The sequence below is a fragment of the Phalacrocorax carbo genome, chromosome 4 (assembly GCF_963921805.1).
Source record: "Phalacrocorax carbo chromosome 4, bPhaCar2.1, whole genome shotgun sequence".
NCBI lineage: Eukaryota > Metazoa > Chordata > Aves > Suliformes > Phalacrocoracidae > Phalacrocorax > Phalacrocorax carbo.
Genome location: NC_087516.1, coordinates 60,165,526 through 60,183,607, shown reverse-complemented (window position 1 = coordinate 60,183,607; position 18,082 = coordinate 60,165,526). Strand labels below are relative to the sequence as shown.

The 18,082-nt window shown below is 44.7% G+C and overlaps 1 protein-coding gene across 3 annotated transcripts; it reads right to left on the bottom strand.

The window, feature by feature from the left end:
* Positions 1 to 934: 934 nt before the first annotated feature.
* LOC104045282 (UDP-glucuronosyltransferase 2A2) lies at positions 935 to 16,652 on the bottom strand. Of its 3 annotated transcripts, XM_064450163.1 has the most exons (8): positions 14,692 to 16,652; positions 14,106 to 14,109; positions 8,560 to 8,723; positions 6,480 to 6,628; positions 5,058 to 5,189; positions 4,545 to 4,632; positions 3,586 to 3,805; positions 935 to 2,348 (listed from the first exon to the last, which is right to left on the bottom strand). In XM_064450163.1, the coding sequence occupies exons 1-8, from the start codon at positions 15,260 to 15,262 to the stop codon at positions 2,072 to 2,074; spliced, it is 1,605 nt and encodes a 534-aa protein (XP_064306233.1). In that variant the 5' UTR covers positions 15,263 to 16,652; the 3' UTR covers positions 935 to 2,071. The 3 variants fall into 3 exon arrangements, with proteins under 3 accessions (XP_064306233.1, XP_064306232.1, XP_064306234.1); XM_064450162.1 differs by lacking the exons at positions 8,560 to 8,723; positions 14,106 to 14,109 and adding an exon at positions 12,054 to 12,702 and having other exon boundaries at positions 14,534 to 16,652; XM_064450164.1 differs by lacking the exon at positions 14,106 to 14,109 and having other exon boundaries at positions 8,560 to 8,948; positions 14,913 to 16,652.
* Positions 16,653 to 18,082: the final 1,430 nt, after the last annotated feature.

The following is an 18,082-nucleotide window of genomic DNA, read 5'->3' as shown; positions in this document are numbered from 1 at the left end:
CACGTGTTTTTTAGGTCTGACAATAATTTGGGCGCTGTATATTTTAGTCTACACAGCTATAGTAAACATCTACATGTGCTAAGCAAAAAGTTTGACCTCCCACATGCAAGTATGTTGGGATTTTTTAAACGCTACAGGAAGCTGAACATATGTTTGAGTTCCTCATAACAGTTTACTGTGCACTGAGAGGTTAGCCTATTAGCTGTAGGATTAGATCAGTCTATCAAATTCAGTACACATACTGTGTCCAGTTGGAGAAATGCATCATAATCATAGGCAGCCTTCCTTCTTGGATATCTGTCTCTGCTTTATATACAGATTCTAGAAAGAGGACAGGCTTGTTGGTTTTCTTTTTTTATATACTTTTTAAATACAATACTAGATAACCTAAGTTCCTCTGATTAAGTTAGAGAAAAGCACCTCCTTAAAGTGACTGCAGAGTACTTTCTCCGTCTAACTTTTCCTAGCTATCCTGTTTCCTGTGTCCTTTGTTAGCCCTATCTGACTAGTGTTAATACAGTATGCTAGGAGGCTTGTTGGCCCTTTGGCAAGCAAACTGACATCTCAGGAAATCCTCTACTTGCAGAAGCTGGGTGATGGGTGCTGTTAGTGATCAAGCTTGGTGGAGCTGTGCCTAGGGACCCTGCTCTATGAACAGTTACAGCAAAACCTTTCAGATCTGGGCCCTGAATGTCATGATGTTCCACTTTCTGTTCACTGTGCATATTTCAATATGCATATTTCTGCATATGATTCCATGATGACCAAAGGAACACTGTACCAGAAGTTATCGTGAAAAGCACTGGTCTTGCTCTAACCCCTCTTCAGTTTGTAAAGTATTCACTTGAGCTTTTGTAAATGTTGTAGTGTGAAGAGATTTAAGCAGACATTGAAACTATTGACAATGCTAATAAGATAGTGTAGTTTAGGGAATTTTATTACATAAACAAATGCAACATGTTTTTTCAGCCTCTTCTGTTAGAAAACAATTCTGTGGCATCCAGAATACAGCAAATACCAGTTAAAATTGGGGCAGGTTCTTTCTTGAGTAAGCTGGCACAGCAGTGGAGTAACCTTATCTAGAACCGGAGGTCTGAACTGGCATCACTTCAGTAGGCTTTCGTCAGTAAGTGCACCTTGAACAATTTCGGGAGTGCTGCATTTACTGCTATGCTTACCCAAGCCAAGAGCAGCATTATTTTCCCTGCAACTTTTCAGGCAAGGCAAGTGACTATTGCACTGTTCCTGCATGTAATGTTACTTCTTTGCAAGTTGCAACCTCCATCTCCAGAGGTTTTCCTGCATTTATCAGTTAGAATGGCTCGGAGGCATTTGGGGGTTAAGATGGGCAAGTTACTGACAGAGGTGGTTTTCACATCCCTATAGTGTTGCAGTTAGAATGATGCCTCTACAGGACTCCAGGCATACAGTGAATGGAAAGGAGAAATGTGTCTCAGAAAAGTAATTTATCTGCTGGCTTTAGGACTCTGGTCTCCCCTCAGCCCCCAAGTAGTGCATTTGTAAAAACATGATGATACACGCTTCACCAGCCACTTGCAGCTCCCAGTTTTTCACGGTCTGGGCCATGGCACTTTTCAGGAGCTTGTGATCTTCACTATCGAATCTGGAGGGAGCTACTCTGACAGGAGAGGCATTTTGGCATCAAGCCTGGATGACATTATAGGTGAGGAGAGAGTTAAAAGGACTAGTTGCAGATTGAGGGACCCACAGTACCATACATGGGAAGGCTGAATTCATTCAATATGCCAAAATGAATTTGAAAAGTTAGAGCGGCAATTATCATTCTAGGGACAATGTGTGATCAGCTAACAGGGTCCCAAGGAATAAAGTAACTATAATTCAATCTTATTTAGGCCAGAAGGAATTTGCTGGCTAAGCAAGCAGCTCTGCCCCACAACAGCTTTTAGCATGATCCAGTTCAATGGGGTGCTTCATGATATGCCCAGCTTAATGCGTATCCTAATAATTTTATTCATCAAGGAATGTGCATAAATAAATGCGTTGCTGAATCAGCCTAAGAGAAGAAAACATGCTGATGGGAACAGGATGTCTATTCTTTCTTCCTCTTTGCAATCCTGACACGTTTCCTACAGCAAAATAAGCAGCACTTGACAAGAATGAAGACAGCAGTGGCTGCACAGGTGAACAAGAATGCCAGAACGTCCAGGCAGTGGTACTGATACCAGGTGAGATGGTGAGCAGCTGGTCTCAAGTGCTTTGCTCCTTTGTGACGCATGACAAATTCAATCCAGAAGACTGCTCTGTCCAGAGGCTTAACTGGCTGGTCATGGTGTATCTTGGATAACCTTAGAGCATTTTCCTTATAGCTGGGGAAAAAAGAAGAAACAAAGGAGGTTTGTCACTGATTCCTGAAACAATCCATTCAGCACCTGGCAGTCCTCTTGAGGAAGGTAGAAAGCCCTGCTTTTACTTTTCATCAGTGCTATTTAGATGTTTTTGGAATTGGCCCAATTTACTCCTATCTGCATAAAATTAGGTTATGAACAGTAATAGAGAAAGCTAATCTTTTGCAAAGAAAAGTTATTCAAAATTATTCCAGATACTCCTTTAAAAAGAAGCAACATGACAACATGTGCAGCATTTTCTGTTCCAATATAATATAGTGTGCTGGTTTTGGCTGGGATAGTTATTTTCTTTTCACAGTAGCTAGTATGGGGCTATGTTTTGGATGTTTTAGTTACTGCTGAGCAGCGCTTACACAGAGCCAAGGCCTTTTCTGCCCCTCACCCCACCCCACCAGCGAGCAGGCTGGGGGTGCACAAGGAGCTGGGAGGGGGCACAGCCGGGACAGCTGACCCAACTGACCAAAGGGATATTCCATAGCATATTGCGTCATGCTCAGCAGTAAAATTAAGGGGAAGGTTGGCAGGGGGACCGCATGCACCGCATTTCATCTGGGTCTTTGGATGCCTAGTTGTCATCCAGTTTGTTACAGATCACCTCTATGGTGGCTAATTCCCTCACCTACTGGATACCTTCATTAATGTTGGTGAATTTACTTTGGGAATTCACAGTTTCTTCCTTGAAGGGGTACCTGTCCTTCACACTTGACAGGAGTTCCTGCCAAAGTCTGAGGACTCCTGCCTTCTTTCTAATCCCTTGTCAGTGGTGTTATCCTTAGCAAGGGATCCCAGCTGGTGGGCTTTCTTAGCCTCTAATTCCTGAGTAGTACATAGAGTAACCTAAGGATATTGGTTACTCGGGGGTAGGCGAAAAATTGTGGCTACAGACAGAGTAGACATAACACAACTAGAATTGTCACCCACAGCCTTCAGAGGATTTATACTAGCAGAAACTGCTCTGAGCTTTCCAAGAACTATTTTTCTTAAAGAGTTCATAAAATGTACCGTAAGGAACATCAAATTAGTGATCTCTCCTTCCTGAGAAGTGCTGATTCTCAGAAATGAAAGGTGGCTTTCATCTGAAACACAAACTCCAGCTACTCAGTATTTTTGGTTACCAGAAGAGCCAGCAGAATTTCGCACGTCAGCAGCCCAAGATTTTAATAACTTCATCCTACTGTAAGGCAAGAACAAAACTCACGTGGAAGTGTTAATGACCATGTTCAGTGCTTCAACTAGGTCCTGTGTCTTCAGTGTGCTGAAATCTAGCTCAACTGCAGCTCCCTTTGCCCGCATGTGAGCAATGTTGTCGTGCTGGTCGCCAAACATGGGTATCCCAACCATTGGGATCCCATGGTAGATAGCTTCATAGATCCCATTGGTCCCACCATGAGTAATAAAGGCCTTCGTTGAAGGATGGCCTGGAACAGGGAAGGAGAAGCACGTGTAACAGCAGCTGTGGCAGAATGTGTTCACTGGGACATGAGTGCTGCACGCTACCTGGATGAATGCACTGCTAGAGAAGGGAACAGCATTGACCTCTGGATGAACATCAGAGCTTGCAATGCTTAGCTTTCACATATTCATATTTATTTTAGTGCAATGTGTGAGTCAGCATATTCCTCCAGACTAGCCCAGAGTTACTTCAGCCCTTCTGCTGTTGTGCAGTTGTAGTTTTTACATAGTATCAGGTTCACAACAGCCTCCCCCTGCAGCCTTGCTTTGATCAAGCATTTTGAAGAACAAGCCCTGGAGATTAACTGCAGAGGCCAAATCTAGCTCCAGGGTACATGTCTACTTTGGTATTTACTCCTGCCTACAAGTGGTTCTTAGCCCTTCCAGACCATTGCCACCGAGCTCTGTAAGACAGAGGCTTTTGCTTTAGAGACCCATCTTCATAGCTGAGCTCAAGTTGCTGCCTTCTTGAGCTACTGCTCCCTACTCCCTTCACAGCCTGTCTGTATCCTCCGTGGTTCTTGTACAGCCACTACCTCAAAGCCAAAAGCAGGCTAGGAAATTAAGGCTCCAAGAGCAAACCTCTGTTGCTTAAGCTGCGAGACTTAAGCTGTGGAACAAGTGTTACGTGGTTCTTTTGCCTGAATAAGCCATTTTAGTGGAAAAACCAAGGCCACAATGCATCCCAGATAGAATCAGTCTCACCAAGCAGGTCATTTTGGGGTATCCAGTCATAAATCCTGGTGTTGGAGCCCAAAGCTTCTGGTTTTTTTCCTTTGTACCGCCAGAGGACCTTGAACAAAGGAAGAATAAGATAAACATAGTGCATGTAACATGCCCTTCTGTATTATTACGTGTAATGTAAGGCTTCATCTCAAACCTGTGTACCCTTTCCCAATAATTAAAATAGCTTTGGCTCCAGTTTAGTTCTTTGGTTAGTTATTATGTACTTCTTATAAAAATCTCGTAGAGTGATTTTTATATTTCAGCCTATGGACACACCTCCACGTCATTTGATTCAGAGAAGGGGAAGTGCCAAAACTCCCCATGAGGTGACTCGGCAGTCTGCCTCTCTGCAGAGCCCAGCTTCCCAGCTGTGGCACATCCAGCAGAGATGCAGGTAAAAACCAGGCCAGTCCAAATGTAAAAGGCTCACTGAAGGCAGCAGGAGTGACAAAAAAAGAAGGCAAGTTGTTTTAGACTTGAAAGGAAATTCACCTTTTGTGGAAGCTGGCTGAGGGCTCTGGCAATTACATTGCTTTTCTCATCAGTTAGGTTGTGGACCATTGACCCGAGAGAGAATACCACAATGCCGTGTTCCCCTGAGCTCTGAACAAATTCTTCCATTTCCTAGGAGCGGCAGAAAACATACTAAGGATAATTATGCACTGCAGATTACATAGTTTTCTGTGAATAGAGAGCATAACCTTTTTAGCTTATCAAGGAGATGATTGTGCTGTATGAGCACCTCCGCTGACAGAAGGGCATTACAAAGACGGACCTGGCTTTGTGCGAAACAGACAGTTTATCCCCGAGAAGGAGCAGGACAAGTTGAGACAGGTGACAGAAACTTTGTCTTTTTGAAAGCAAGACAAGGAGTTTCAGGATATGTTTCTTTCAGAGCACAAGCAGCAGGAAAGGATCCTGGCACTAGCATGACAGCGCCATACCCTGTGACACCCTCCCTAGCATAGTCAGTCATGGTTCTGGATTTTCCTGGAACAAGTACTTTGCATTTCATAGCTCTGCAGGAAGGGACAGTGCTGAACTTCAGAGATTCATCAAGTCATTGCTGTCACTTTGTTAGTCAGCCAGTTCTCTATTTATTGCAATGCAGCGCACGTTGCTAAACAGATTTCCTACAAATCAGACCAATAGGTCTTCCCGTTCCCTTTTTTAGTTAGTGTCCTATATAATGGAACAATAGCAACCAAAAGAGAATGGTTATCCATTTCCCCGAACTCAACCCCTGCTACAGGGAAGTGGGAGGAGAGTTACACAGTTTCTTTTAGTAGACAACTTGCACTGAAAATACCCTGCCTCCTCTAAGGCTCCTACCGGAGTGATAATCTAGACCAGAGCCTATCATGTTGCCATCATCAGTATCTGGGAGTTTCAAATTCCATCTAAATATCACCAGTCACAGCAGAGCATAGACTGGAGGTGCTGAGTATTTTACTCCCTTTAAGATGTCTTAAAATAAGCAACAATAGAAAACGTGTTTATCACTGATGTCTTTCTGCAAGTCTTGAGTCCATTTTGTGTAAAGAATTTGTCCTGTTACAGTGCCTTTTTCCATCAGGTATTTCAATGTTTTCATGGGCTGCAAGTCTGTATCTTAGAATTAAATCTTACACTTAACTACTCTGAGGTAGCATCTATTTTTCCTAAAACAAACACTGTATTCTTTCCTGCTGACCTCAGCTATCCTCTCTTAAGACAGCAGGCTATAAACCCAGCCCTCAGTTTGCATAAGTACAGACAGATTGCTAAATAGCTTCGTGCTCCCCACCAGCAGCAGAGCATCTTCTTCAAGAATGAGCTTTCTCAGGACATGGCTTGCACAGTTGATCAGGGAGAGAAACAGTTTTTGTTCTGTTGGGCACACAACCAGCCAACAGCAGAACAAAGTCGGAATACCTTCGGTAACGGCTTTGCAGGCTGGCAGTGAAGTCCTCCAACGAACTCAAAGTTGGGCAGGAAAGGGCGTGGAAATTCGAAATCCCAGTATGTTCTGATTAACCATATCTCAGCTTTCCCCATCGTCTCACACAGGGTTGTGGGCCTTCCTATGGACAAGGTACAAGGGGTTTACAACATGCATGGGAGTGGTCTTGTTTGTTGTAGATTGCAAAATAGGAGCCGTACCTTTGTATTTTGGCACACCCGTCAGTGTAGTCTATCAAATCATGCAGGAAATAGAAACATAGGCAAATCCAGACCTATTCCTTACCCTGTCCTATGTTCAGCCTTGGGAGGTTGCCACAAAAAAGGCAATACAATCTTTAAAAGGATTTTGAACCTTCAGGATTAATTTAGAGCAGTAAAGTTAAGTGGAAAACATTTAGTTTCTGTGATACAGAAATGCAATTCTTGTACCGCTGAAAGACTTCATTCCCTGTGCTTGTAATAGAAACACACTTTGGGGAAGCGAACAGTCACAGAAAATTTAGTTCCAAATAAAAAATGTACTAATCATAAATTGATGATACCAGTCAGGGAGGAGGAAAGTTTTTAAACAAAGTTCTTGGCATTTTTCAAATGGTGACTCAGTGGCTGCTCAGACTGTGACAAAAGACAGGTACAGCCATCCCTAGTTCTCCTGGGGACTGAGCCAGTCCCTTCTAACACATAATGGGAAAATTTGACCAAATCAATAGATGCTTTGAATGTCATTTTCTGCAAAATCCAGTGTATCTAGGAATCCATCTACAGAAAAAAAATCCAATGGGTAAAACTGTTTTATAGCTTCCCATTTGGAAAAATTTATGTTCTCAGGTACATGATGCAAGTTGTCTTTGCAGTATTTTCCCCACAAAGTGGAATTGGGGAGTAAAAGGGTTAGAAGTGCTGGTAAATGGTTGTCCAAAGCCAGCCTAATGCAAGCAGGAACCAAGCAAAATAAGCAGCAAGAGAAAAATTATCTGTAGGGCATCTTCTAATACTAGTTGAACAGCTTTACAATTTACACCAGTATTTTTTTGTTATTTTATTTCAAGTAAAGAGCAATGGGTCAGTTAGTTACAAAGTTACTGGCATGAAAATTAAGCCCACATTACAAGTAGAGTGATATAAAGGTGTAATTAATTCTTACATGGTATTAAAAAAAAAATCAATGCCGGGAGAAGGGACTAGTTTGCAGAGCACAGAGGCATTCTTGGGAAGTGCAGGAAGAGATTGGAGGGTAACAGAATAGATGCCCTTGTGCTTGCTGTTCACTCTTTATCTGCCTAAACGTAGATACTCTGTACAAGATTCAAAGTCCGTTGAGCTAAAAGGTCTCTTTAATAGACTTTGAATCAAGCCTGGGTTTTATTAGGTTGGAACAAAATTTCAGGTATGTAGTTTAAGGAGACTATTTCAAACCCTGAATGGCAGATGAAAGGGAAAGGTGATATTCTTAGCATTTATTATTGGAGAATACGGACTCATGCTTAGCATCCTATACTACGCAGGGCTGCAAGATGATACCTCCAGGTGATGTATGCAATGTAAATGAAGAGTTCCTTTTTGCTCTGCAGTTGTCCAGAGGCAGCCAGTATTCCCAGTTACAACAGGGTTAACTCCATCCCTGTGTTGTCAATGGGAGCTGTCTCCAGTGCTTTACGCTTAGTTTAGGAATGATTTCGCCCTCCAGTCTCTATCTGCTACTATCTTAATTGTAGAAGTGCCTGTCATCAAGATGAAGAGGCAACAACTGTCATCTGAAAGCACTAAAATGGCCATACAGCTCACTGCAAGAGTTCACCAGCAGTGTCATCATTGACAAAAATTAGAACTGTGTGCTCTAAAGATCCTCAAACTAGAGCAAAACTACATTGGTGTCTGTTAGACTAGTCCAGACCTTAAAGGCAAAGCACAGCCTCCATGTGACCAAAACAGGATTACCATCTCTGCTGGCCATTGAGAAAGAGTATTTTGAGGCAACAGCATTGAGCTCCCAAAGCATTCAAAAGACACAACCTATGCAAGAGCAGAAACCACTCAACAGCTGCCTTACCTAAGACATTGCTGTAGTACCCATCCCATTCATCTTGCCAAAACTTCAAGAAAAATAAGTCTGTGTAAAGGTAGAAGATGAAGTTCTTTAGTCTTTCCACGAAGGACATCTGGTCTGTCAGCCCCATTGTGCTAGCAGGCACATAAGAAGGTGGGGACAGGAGCCTACCGCACAGCCGCTCTGCCACATTCCCAGCAGAGAAACGGAAGCTGTAGACAAAAGGGATTGACAGGATTTCTGCTACGAGCTCCCCACCTACAGACAGTGGGTCAGCGATCAGAACATCAAACTTCATCTGCTGCAGCTTTGCTATCAGCTGAGGGTTCATCACCAAGGTGTCACAGGTCTGCTTTGACATATTGGTAAAGATCTCCAGGTCCTCTCTGATCCTCCACATGATCTCCAAGGAGAACAGATTAGGGACCTCATTCATCCAGAAATTGAGGAAGTCCTCCATGGTAGCATGTAGGGCCTCCTGGGTAAAGGGGACTTGCAGGACCTCAAAGGTGAAGGGGGAGGAGGTGTCTTGGTAGTTGATGAGCAGATTACTTGAGGGCACCAGCACAGTCACTTCATGACCCCGGAGAACAAGCTCTTCCAGCAGCACTTTCATATTGATCCAGTGACTTGCATCAGTGGGCCAGACAACCACCTTCCCACAAAAGCCAGCACTCCAGCAGCATGCGTAGACCCAGAGCAGCCAGGGGAGCCTTGGCCCCATCATCTCAGCAGTCCATGTAGAACTCCAGTCTGACTGAGCTGGAAGCAGGTCACTGATCCAGCATGCAAGCACTTTAGAGCCAGCCAATAAAAGTGATATCTGCTTGGTGCCAAGCTTGGCAAGAGTACTTGACAGAACAAAAAGCAACACTCATGGGAGGAGTGGGCAAGGAGCAAATCCCGTTCTGGAATCTCAAGCAGATCCGCAGCTGATGTCAAAATGATGGCAACTGCTGTTTCTGCTCACTACCAAGTGCACTTGGCAGCTTGTGAGGACCAGAAGCCCTTGCCCTGTGTTGTGGTTTAATCTTGACAAGCAGCTAAGCACCACAGAGCCTCTCACTCCCCCGCAGTAGGAGAGGAAAAGAATTGGAAGGGCAGAAGTGAAGAAAACTCATGGGTTGGGATAGAGACAGCGTAATAGGCAAAAAACAGAAGTAAAACCAAGAAAAACAAGTAATGCAAAAAGAACAGTTACTCACCACCAGCCAAGCACTGCCCAGCCAGTCCTTGAGTAACAGCAGCCCTGCAAACTTCACACACACAGAGCTTTTTTTGCTAAGCACAACATCACATGGTGTGGAATATCCCTTTGGTCAGTTGGGCTCAGCTTTCCCGGCTGTGTCCTCTCCCAACTGCACCCCCAGTCTGCTCGCTGGGAGAAGCAGTGTGAGAAGTGGAAAAGGCCTTGATGCTGTGTAAGCACTGCTCAGCAGTGACTAAAGCATCCCTGTGTTATCAACACTGTTTTCATCACAAATACAAAATATAGCCCTGTGCAAGCTACTATGAATAGAATTAATTCTATTCCAGCCAAAATCAGTATACCCTCATACCAGATCTTCAAGGTGAAGATACACATTCCTGTACCAAGCAGGAGCTGAGGCTACAGAAGGCACATGAGCAGCCCATGGGACTTTTTTGACAGCTACAAGATGAATCCCATCGTATCCCTTGACTGCAGCCTAGATTTGCTGCTTTGCCATGTAAGAACCAACCTACCTGTAAAGCTGGTCACAGTTTTTATCTCTTCATTTACTAGGTGCAAAATGTCCTGCAGTAATTCACAACTCATCCACAGGGTGCTCTCGTTCTGTCCTCTCTATAACCAGATGCTGTGGACACACAGCACTGCCACAGGAAGGACACAGTCCTGGTAGAAATTACTCCAGCATCAGGCCACCCCAGGAGGGAAACAGGAGGAGGAGAGAGGCACAGGTTTTGCTCACGTTGCTGCTTCTGTGCCCCCTCTTGGGAAGATGCTGCAAACTGGCATCAGTGTATTTACATAATGTAGTCCAGGACAGGCACTGCCAAGACAAGAGACCTGACTTCTCTTTTTGACTGTATCCTGCAGATGTAGTGGAGATGCTTTGTGCTACTGATACATTCAGGGAAAAGAACAGGCAGCTCCTCTCTCCTGAGCAGAGGGCAAATGAGGCTAGACTGAGTCTAAACAGGGCCTGATCACTCCTCCAGGGCCTCAGCATCACCACATGAGCTCCCCTTACTAGACTGACAGTGGAGCAAGCAGTCTTTCATCATGCTTCAGCCTCATCACTTGAAAAAGTCTTTAGGTAACTCTAGGAAAGCAGCTAGAATAGTAAGAGCTCTGAGGAAGATTTTCCAAGAAGAAAGAGAAGGTGCATGCATACACTGAGGAGATGGGGCATTGCCCCATTTCTGAGAGATGCTTGCCCCTTCTTTTCACACCTCATTCAGGACTGGATGCACTCCAGATCAAAGCATATCACAGGGTGGAGAACAGCTAAGTTAACACAGCTAACAAAACAAGTATTGCACATGGAGCCCTAAATGCTAAACTCCACATTTAATAATAAAAAAGACAACACAAGATCCAAGGAGCTCTGAGGCTTACACAACAGGAGATCAGCAAACCATGCTTCTGCCCGCACAAGATTTTCTAGTCTCTGTCAAACATGATAAGCCACACAAGTAAACACTCAGCTAGGTACTCTAATAGTAGGACATCTTAACCACTTAGCTCTCTTAGAAGAATTACACCCTACTAGTGAAATATAAATAAAAATACTTAGAGTCTCATATTGAAATAATATCTATTTTATCTGCCCACCAACAGGGCATATATGTTTGCCCTGTTTCCTCTTAAGCATTATAATAATCACTTAAAGCAAAACTGTGAAAATAATTATGCAACTATTATTGAAAAAATAAAAAACTTATAAATAAATATTACTATCTCTTAATATTTCTTCTAGACACTTTCAGAAAAGCAAAGAACTCTGTCTCTGCTGAAGGCCTTATATAACTGCAAACTGGGGCTCGGCTGCCTTTAAAAGACAGAGGAGGCTATTATCTCTCATGTTGATATAAGCTAGCAAGCAAGAAGGTTCCTAGGGCAAAAAGGTAGTATTGTTGTATAGCTTTCCAAAACCGTTTTTTATTTCTACTTCAAAATATTTAATTCAGTAGTAGTATTTGGTGGGTATATAGTATTATTTTGCTGTTCATTGCTATTCTTAGTGTTTGTCATGATTCATCTATGAATATGAGTGATGAGCTCTATTCCAAGTAACTTTAGCACTCTTTTACCTGTCCTAGAGGTATCTGTACTAGTGTACCAGGTCAGGGTTAACAGGCAACGTTTGTACTTGCCTGGATTGTTTGACTTGACACAGGAATTTTGGAGTAAGGAGAGTGAGTTCAGGGCTGTCTTGCACCTGATTTGTGCCTTAACATCTAAGCTCTGTGTGTACAGCAGATGTAACTTCTGGACGTAAGAGCAGCCTTACCTAAAACATCACTGTAGTATTGGTCCCAGCTTCCCCAGAGAAGGTAATGATACATAATATCCTGCAAAGTGTAGGTGAAGATGTTCTTTAACCTTTCCAGGAAGGACATCCTATCTGTTAGGCGGCTTAGGGTGGCTGGTACATAGGAAGGAGGTGCTGGAAGTGTCCCACAGAGCCGCTCCACTGTGTTGCCTATGGAGAACCGGATGGTATACACGAAGGGGATACCCAGCTTCTCAGCAAACAGCTCCCCGCTGGGTGCCAGTGGGTCTGCCAAGAGGACATCGAAGGCGGATGCCCTTAGTCTTTCCAGCAGCACCTCATTCTTCAGGACTTCATCACAAATTATTTTGGTTGTGTTCTCCAGCTTGTATACCAGTTGTGCTATCTTATAAAGACTTTCCCAGACAGGTAGTGCTCTCTCCTGGTAAAACCAAAAATAGAAAGCTTCTTCCAGTAAGGCAGCCATCTCCTCTTTGGTGATGGGCACATCAACCGCCTCAAACTGGAAGGGTGAAGGCTGTGTAGGGCTGAGGATGAGGAAGCAGGAAGGCAGCAGTACAGTCACCTCGTGGCCCCGGACCACAAGCTCCTGGAGTATGTACTCCATGTTCAGCCAGTGGCTGTTGTCAGCAGGCCAGACCAGCACCTTCCCCCCATACCCCCAGCCCAACACAACCAGCAGCCACAGCACTACCACCTCCTTCCCAGCCATAGCCTGCCCTGCGTGGCAATGCCTCCGCAGCCTTCCTTCACTGGGAGCAGCAGTGCTCCCAAGCTGGGCTGGGCATGCGTGACACTATCTTGCTCCAGAGGGCACGGAGCCAAGGTAGCTGGCATGAAATCCAGTCCCAGATAATGGCATGTTTTCCTGAGGAAAAAGGTGACTGGGACCAGCTGGCACCATCTGGTGGTAAATAGCTTGCTGAAGCTGGAAGATGTGCTTCCTCTGGAGCAGCCAGGAGGGCTGTCAGCCCTGGGGGTGGGGGCTCAGTCCGGCAAGGATTGCATCCTGCTGGTCATCCTGGCACTCCTGCTTATCTAAGACAGTCTCTGTGTTATTTGTTTGGTAGAAGAGGTTACTTTTTCTTCTGGCTTTTCAAAGCACAGTTGGGTATGCAGTGAAGATGTTTACCCACTGTGTGGGCACCCTTTTGCTTGATAAAGCCACTGAGTGTGCATTTACAATGCACTTAAGGTGGTGATCCGGGGCTGCAGCTAAAAAGTTGCATCTCAAAGTGGATGAAACTACACAGCAAGTGACTGCAGTATCAGAGTCCTCATGTGAACTTGCCTCTTCCAGAGCATTCATCGCCGGAGGCTGGAGTTGGTAGGTGATGGTGTGGGCTGTCCTGCCTGCCGCTAGGTGCCAATTATGCACTATAAGTTGAACCAGAAAAATCTGTTAAACCGTTTTGTGTTCACCCTTCCAATGTGCAATGAAAAAATAATGCAAGTCATCTTCACTGTACTAAAAAAATCATCATTACTGGGCTTCTGCCCAGCTCTGTTGCACAATGTTTTCCTAATGTTGTTTTACAAGACTGTTGGTATGACTTCTGCGCTGCCTAGAGCATCCTTTCCAGGAAGAAAATGAGGGTGATGGAAGCAGTTGGGCTGTGAGAAGCCAAGCTGAGGTACCTCACTTGCTGTGCACATGGCAACAGTTTGCTATACTTGCGGAGTTCTGTAGCATACAGGTGTTTGCAGGCAATTGAAACCTGAGAGATTTGCAAGTGCTCTTCTTCATGAGCTCAGTGTGAGGTTAGTAAAAATGGCGTGTCGATCACATGTGATTACTACTTAAATATTTTTCTACATATTCCCTCAAAACAGTCCAGAAGAAAAGCCTACAGAGGGAGCCTTGTTGCTTTCACTGTTTGCTTGTGGGTGGAGGATGTGTTCTAAATACAACTTGTTTTGTGCAGAGAAGATTGGTTTTATATGACTAGTGACATTAAGGGCAGTCTCTATTACAAAGCCACAGTGCCTTTCAGAGTTGCTTCTGAGGGTGGCAGGGTTGGCTTGTAATTCACCAGCCCTCCCCCTCACCCCCCTTTGTTATCATACTCTGCATTAGGAAAACAGCTCTGTTCCTGGCTGCTTTGTGTGCAAGCAGTCACTGGAGGGGGCAGTGTGTAAGCTGAGCTCCCTTGCTGAGGGCCCTATATGGTGTGGAAGTTGTTTCAATCTCCACATTAAAAATAATTATGGGAAAAGTCAAATCCATCAATTGGCATGACCACTGATCCCTGTCTGAATGCAATGGCGTAGCAGCACAACACCCTGACAGGGGAGTGGGTGCAACTGGTGGAGCCTGATGCCTTGTTCACCTTTTCCACACAGGGACATAATGACAAACTTTTTGCTGACCTCTCTCAGACCTTGACTTAGCCACCCTGCCAGGTTCCTAGCTCTGCAGGTCGTAAGGCACGAGGCTGTGTAGTGAGAAGTAAAGTAGCAGAAGGCTTACCTAAGACCTTGCTATAGTAGATATCCCATTCTCCCCAGTAGCTCTGGAAAACATAGTCTTGCAGGTAGTAAGACACGATGTTTTTTATTCTCTCACTGAAGGACATGCAGTCAGTGAGCTCGGACAGGGCTGCGGGGGCATAAGATGGTGGGGCTGGGATCTTACCACAGTGCCTCTCCACAGTGGACGCCGGGGAGAAGCGCAGTGAGTAGATGAAGGGGACAGCCAGCTTGAGAGCCAGGAGGTCCCCACAGAGGGTCACTGGGTCCGACAGCAGCAGGTCATAGCTAGACCCCCGCAGGTGGGCCATCAGCTCTCGGTTGGTTAGCACCGCGTCGCACATTAGCCTGTTCATCTGGTGCCAGTTTTTGGACAGTTTTCCCAGCTCCTTGTAAAACTGCCAGAAGGTCAAGGCGGTTGGCCTGTTATTCAGCCACAGTGCCACTATACCCTCGATCAGGTTCTCAATGGTGTCTTTCTTGAAGGGCACATTATAGACCTCAAACTTCTCCGTGGCCTCAGCCCTGGGTTTAATGAAGAGGGAAGCGTTGGATACCAGGATGGTAACGCTGTGCCCACGGCGGATGAGCTCCTGTATAACTATCTTCACGTTCAGCCAGTGGCTGCCTTCCGTTGGCCAGACCAACACGTTCCCGCAGAAGACAGGCCCTAGAAGAGTGACCTGAAAAAGGAGCAGCTGGAAGTATTTCTTAGAGCCGGTGGCTTTTGTGGCCATGGCAGGGTTAAGGGCTGGATAGCCTGGGAGTTTTCCCTTCCAGTTGGAAGTGCTGCACCTCTGCGTTGTGCTTGATGGTTCTTTACTAGCACTCCTAGCAAAAGCAAGAGTTTGCTGTTGCACAGGTGGGGCCTTTAAAAACCCGCATTTGGTCTCAAGTCTGAAAAGACAGAAAAGGATGTTTGGCGATTCACTTTTCCCTTCCTGCCTTCTACCTTGTTAGTTTCCCCCTGGGGGAGCTCCTTTCCCTGGTTAGCAGGGTAGCAGCAATCCCCGCTGCTGTCAAAGGTCTGCCTTCAAGCTGCTCCCTTTGCACAAGAAGGATTTATTAATTTTTTTTTATACCTTTTGTAGTTTTTCTGGGGAATCCTTACCATGAAATAAAAGCAAATAACAGGGGGTCTCTTCTAGCTGTGTAATTACTGTATCAGTAAATGCTTGTAGATTTACTTTAAGTATTAGCAAGTATGTGGCACTGCTGCCAACACTGGAGAAATACTGAGACTTGCTGGAGAATGTATGACCATATCAGATTTTAAAATGCCTGTTTTCAATCACAACAGCTGCAGTATTTGTATACTGTAATGTTTCTGTTACTTATGGCAGGAAACCTCCCTGTACCTAAAGATATATTTATCTTATTCTGAGAGTTTCCCAGTTTTGTCCACCTTTCTTTTCAGAAGCAGCACAGGACCTTAATTAGCTGACAGGCAGCAGTGCTACAGGGAGCTCTTGCTTGAAGATATTGCTAGACTTGGTGCAAGAGACCTGGGCAACACAAGGTGGAGGGACACCTGTGATGGGGCTAGCAGTGGCAAATCATACCATAGGCATCCTTCAGCCTCCTCAACCCTTCTACAGCCATGTCCCTACCAGTAAATAATAATTACTGGCAGTCATGCCCCAGTCCCTGCAGAGAGCTGCTGCCTCTCCAGGCTTCACCATTAATTCAAGCTGGTGCATCCTTACAGAGGAAGGAACTGCAAGTGAGCCAGTCCCCTGGATGCCAGCTCTGATACTTAAATCACCTGTGTTTCTCCCATGAACTAGTGATGCCAGAGGCAGGCCGAGGAAGGAGAGGCCACAGCATACATTTAAGTGGCTGACTTGGAAGTGGCATCCTTTTTCAGGGTGAGATGTTAGAAGTGCTAATGTTTCCCATGCTGAGAGAAGGCAGCAAATCCTTCATTTGGGTGATGATAATGCCAATGATAATATGTAGTTTGTTCTGATATATGACAGGTGGTTTCCGACTGCTCCAAGACAACTCCTAACGCAGGGAGTTCATTGCTACTGTCTGGGGCACATCACCACCAACCTGGTCATGTTGTGGGCTCAGTTCCGGTGTCTAAACATGGGACTGGGCAAAACCCACATCTTCTGGGGTGGCTCTCACTTGAAAGGTAGGCACTCCTGGGAAGAGCTCTTAACCACCAGGAGCCAAAATGACAACTAAAACCCATGCATATAATGATAGGCTCAAACCAACACAATTTGGGGAACGAATGGCATGCAGCAAAATACTCTTACCTAGAGGAGTCTTCCAAGATACGTAAGCATCATGCTCTGAGTTGCAAGGAGCAATTTGCTACACCGTTTTGCTTCTTGCTGCTCACCTCTTCTGTGCCTGGGCTGCTCTGGCCAGGTTGGGAGTTGGGCAGAAAGAGCTTAAATAAGTTACCCACTGAACTGATCTTTTCAAAAGGAGGAAGTAATATGATATGACATGATCACAACAAAGCATGCATTCTGGGATTATTCATCGATATGTTATGTTCCAGTAATTTAATAGTCAAGATGGTCTTTCCCATGCTAGGCTATATTATAGTGTTATTACAGAGCCAGATTCTCAGAAGGACTTTGCATCCTGTAGCTCAGAAATACGTTGTCTGACTGCTAAAAAAGATTTCTCACTCCCTTTAGGGTCCCAGCTGGCAAAACAAAATTGATCATTAAGTGATAGGCTTGTTCATAAACTGTCCACAGAACAAAGAGAAAATCTTGTGGTTTGTTTGCAGACTTTTTCAGAAGTTGGTATGTTACCTGTGCTGGGTGTGTGGCCCTTGAGTCTGGAGATCTACGCAGGTGTTTAATGACTTGAAACATAGGACTCTAAAGATGCACCTCCATGGTTTTTAAATATTGTCCATAATGTTCAATGTGACTTTTTCTAAACCCTCAGAATTCAGGGCAATTATGCCGGCGTGTTTGAACAGTAATTTGGCCAGCAGTTTCATTACGATCTCTCCATAGAGCTTTGTATTCAGGATAATATATTTTTTCAGGCTAATTTAGCTTGTTTGGGAAAGTTCTGTTGGAAATGTAAAGCTTTTCCAGCAGCTATTGAAAGGCCATGTTCCTGTAGGCTAGGGCAGGTGGGAACCTGGGTTTCTTTTCTAACCCCTCAGTAACTAATTCCTCCATAGTAAATGAGAGTTATTACTAGAGGAACCAGAGGGTTAAATTTGTCTTGTTTCCATGGCCAGCTTTTAAAGACGATACTCAGATTACTCTTAATGCAGACAAGCATTCTGAGAGGATTAAAGGACAAAATCCAGCAAATGAGAGAAAAGCGGGGCTGAAGGAAGTAGATGGTGGTGTCTGTATTTCCCACATCTAGCATTACTAAGCAGAAGTGCTGCAGATGCTGATGCAACCTCCAGCCTTGTTAAACAACAACAGGCAAAGGCGAGTTATGCAAAAGTTAGGCAATACAAACTACTGTTTTCCACACACAGGTCTCTTCACCATTTTGCTGAATGGGGCTTACAGTGTACATGGTACCTTTATTTGTAGAAAACGTTGGGGCCAACCAGCACC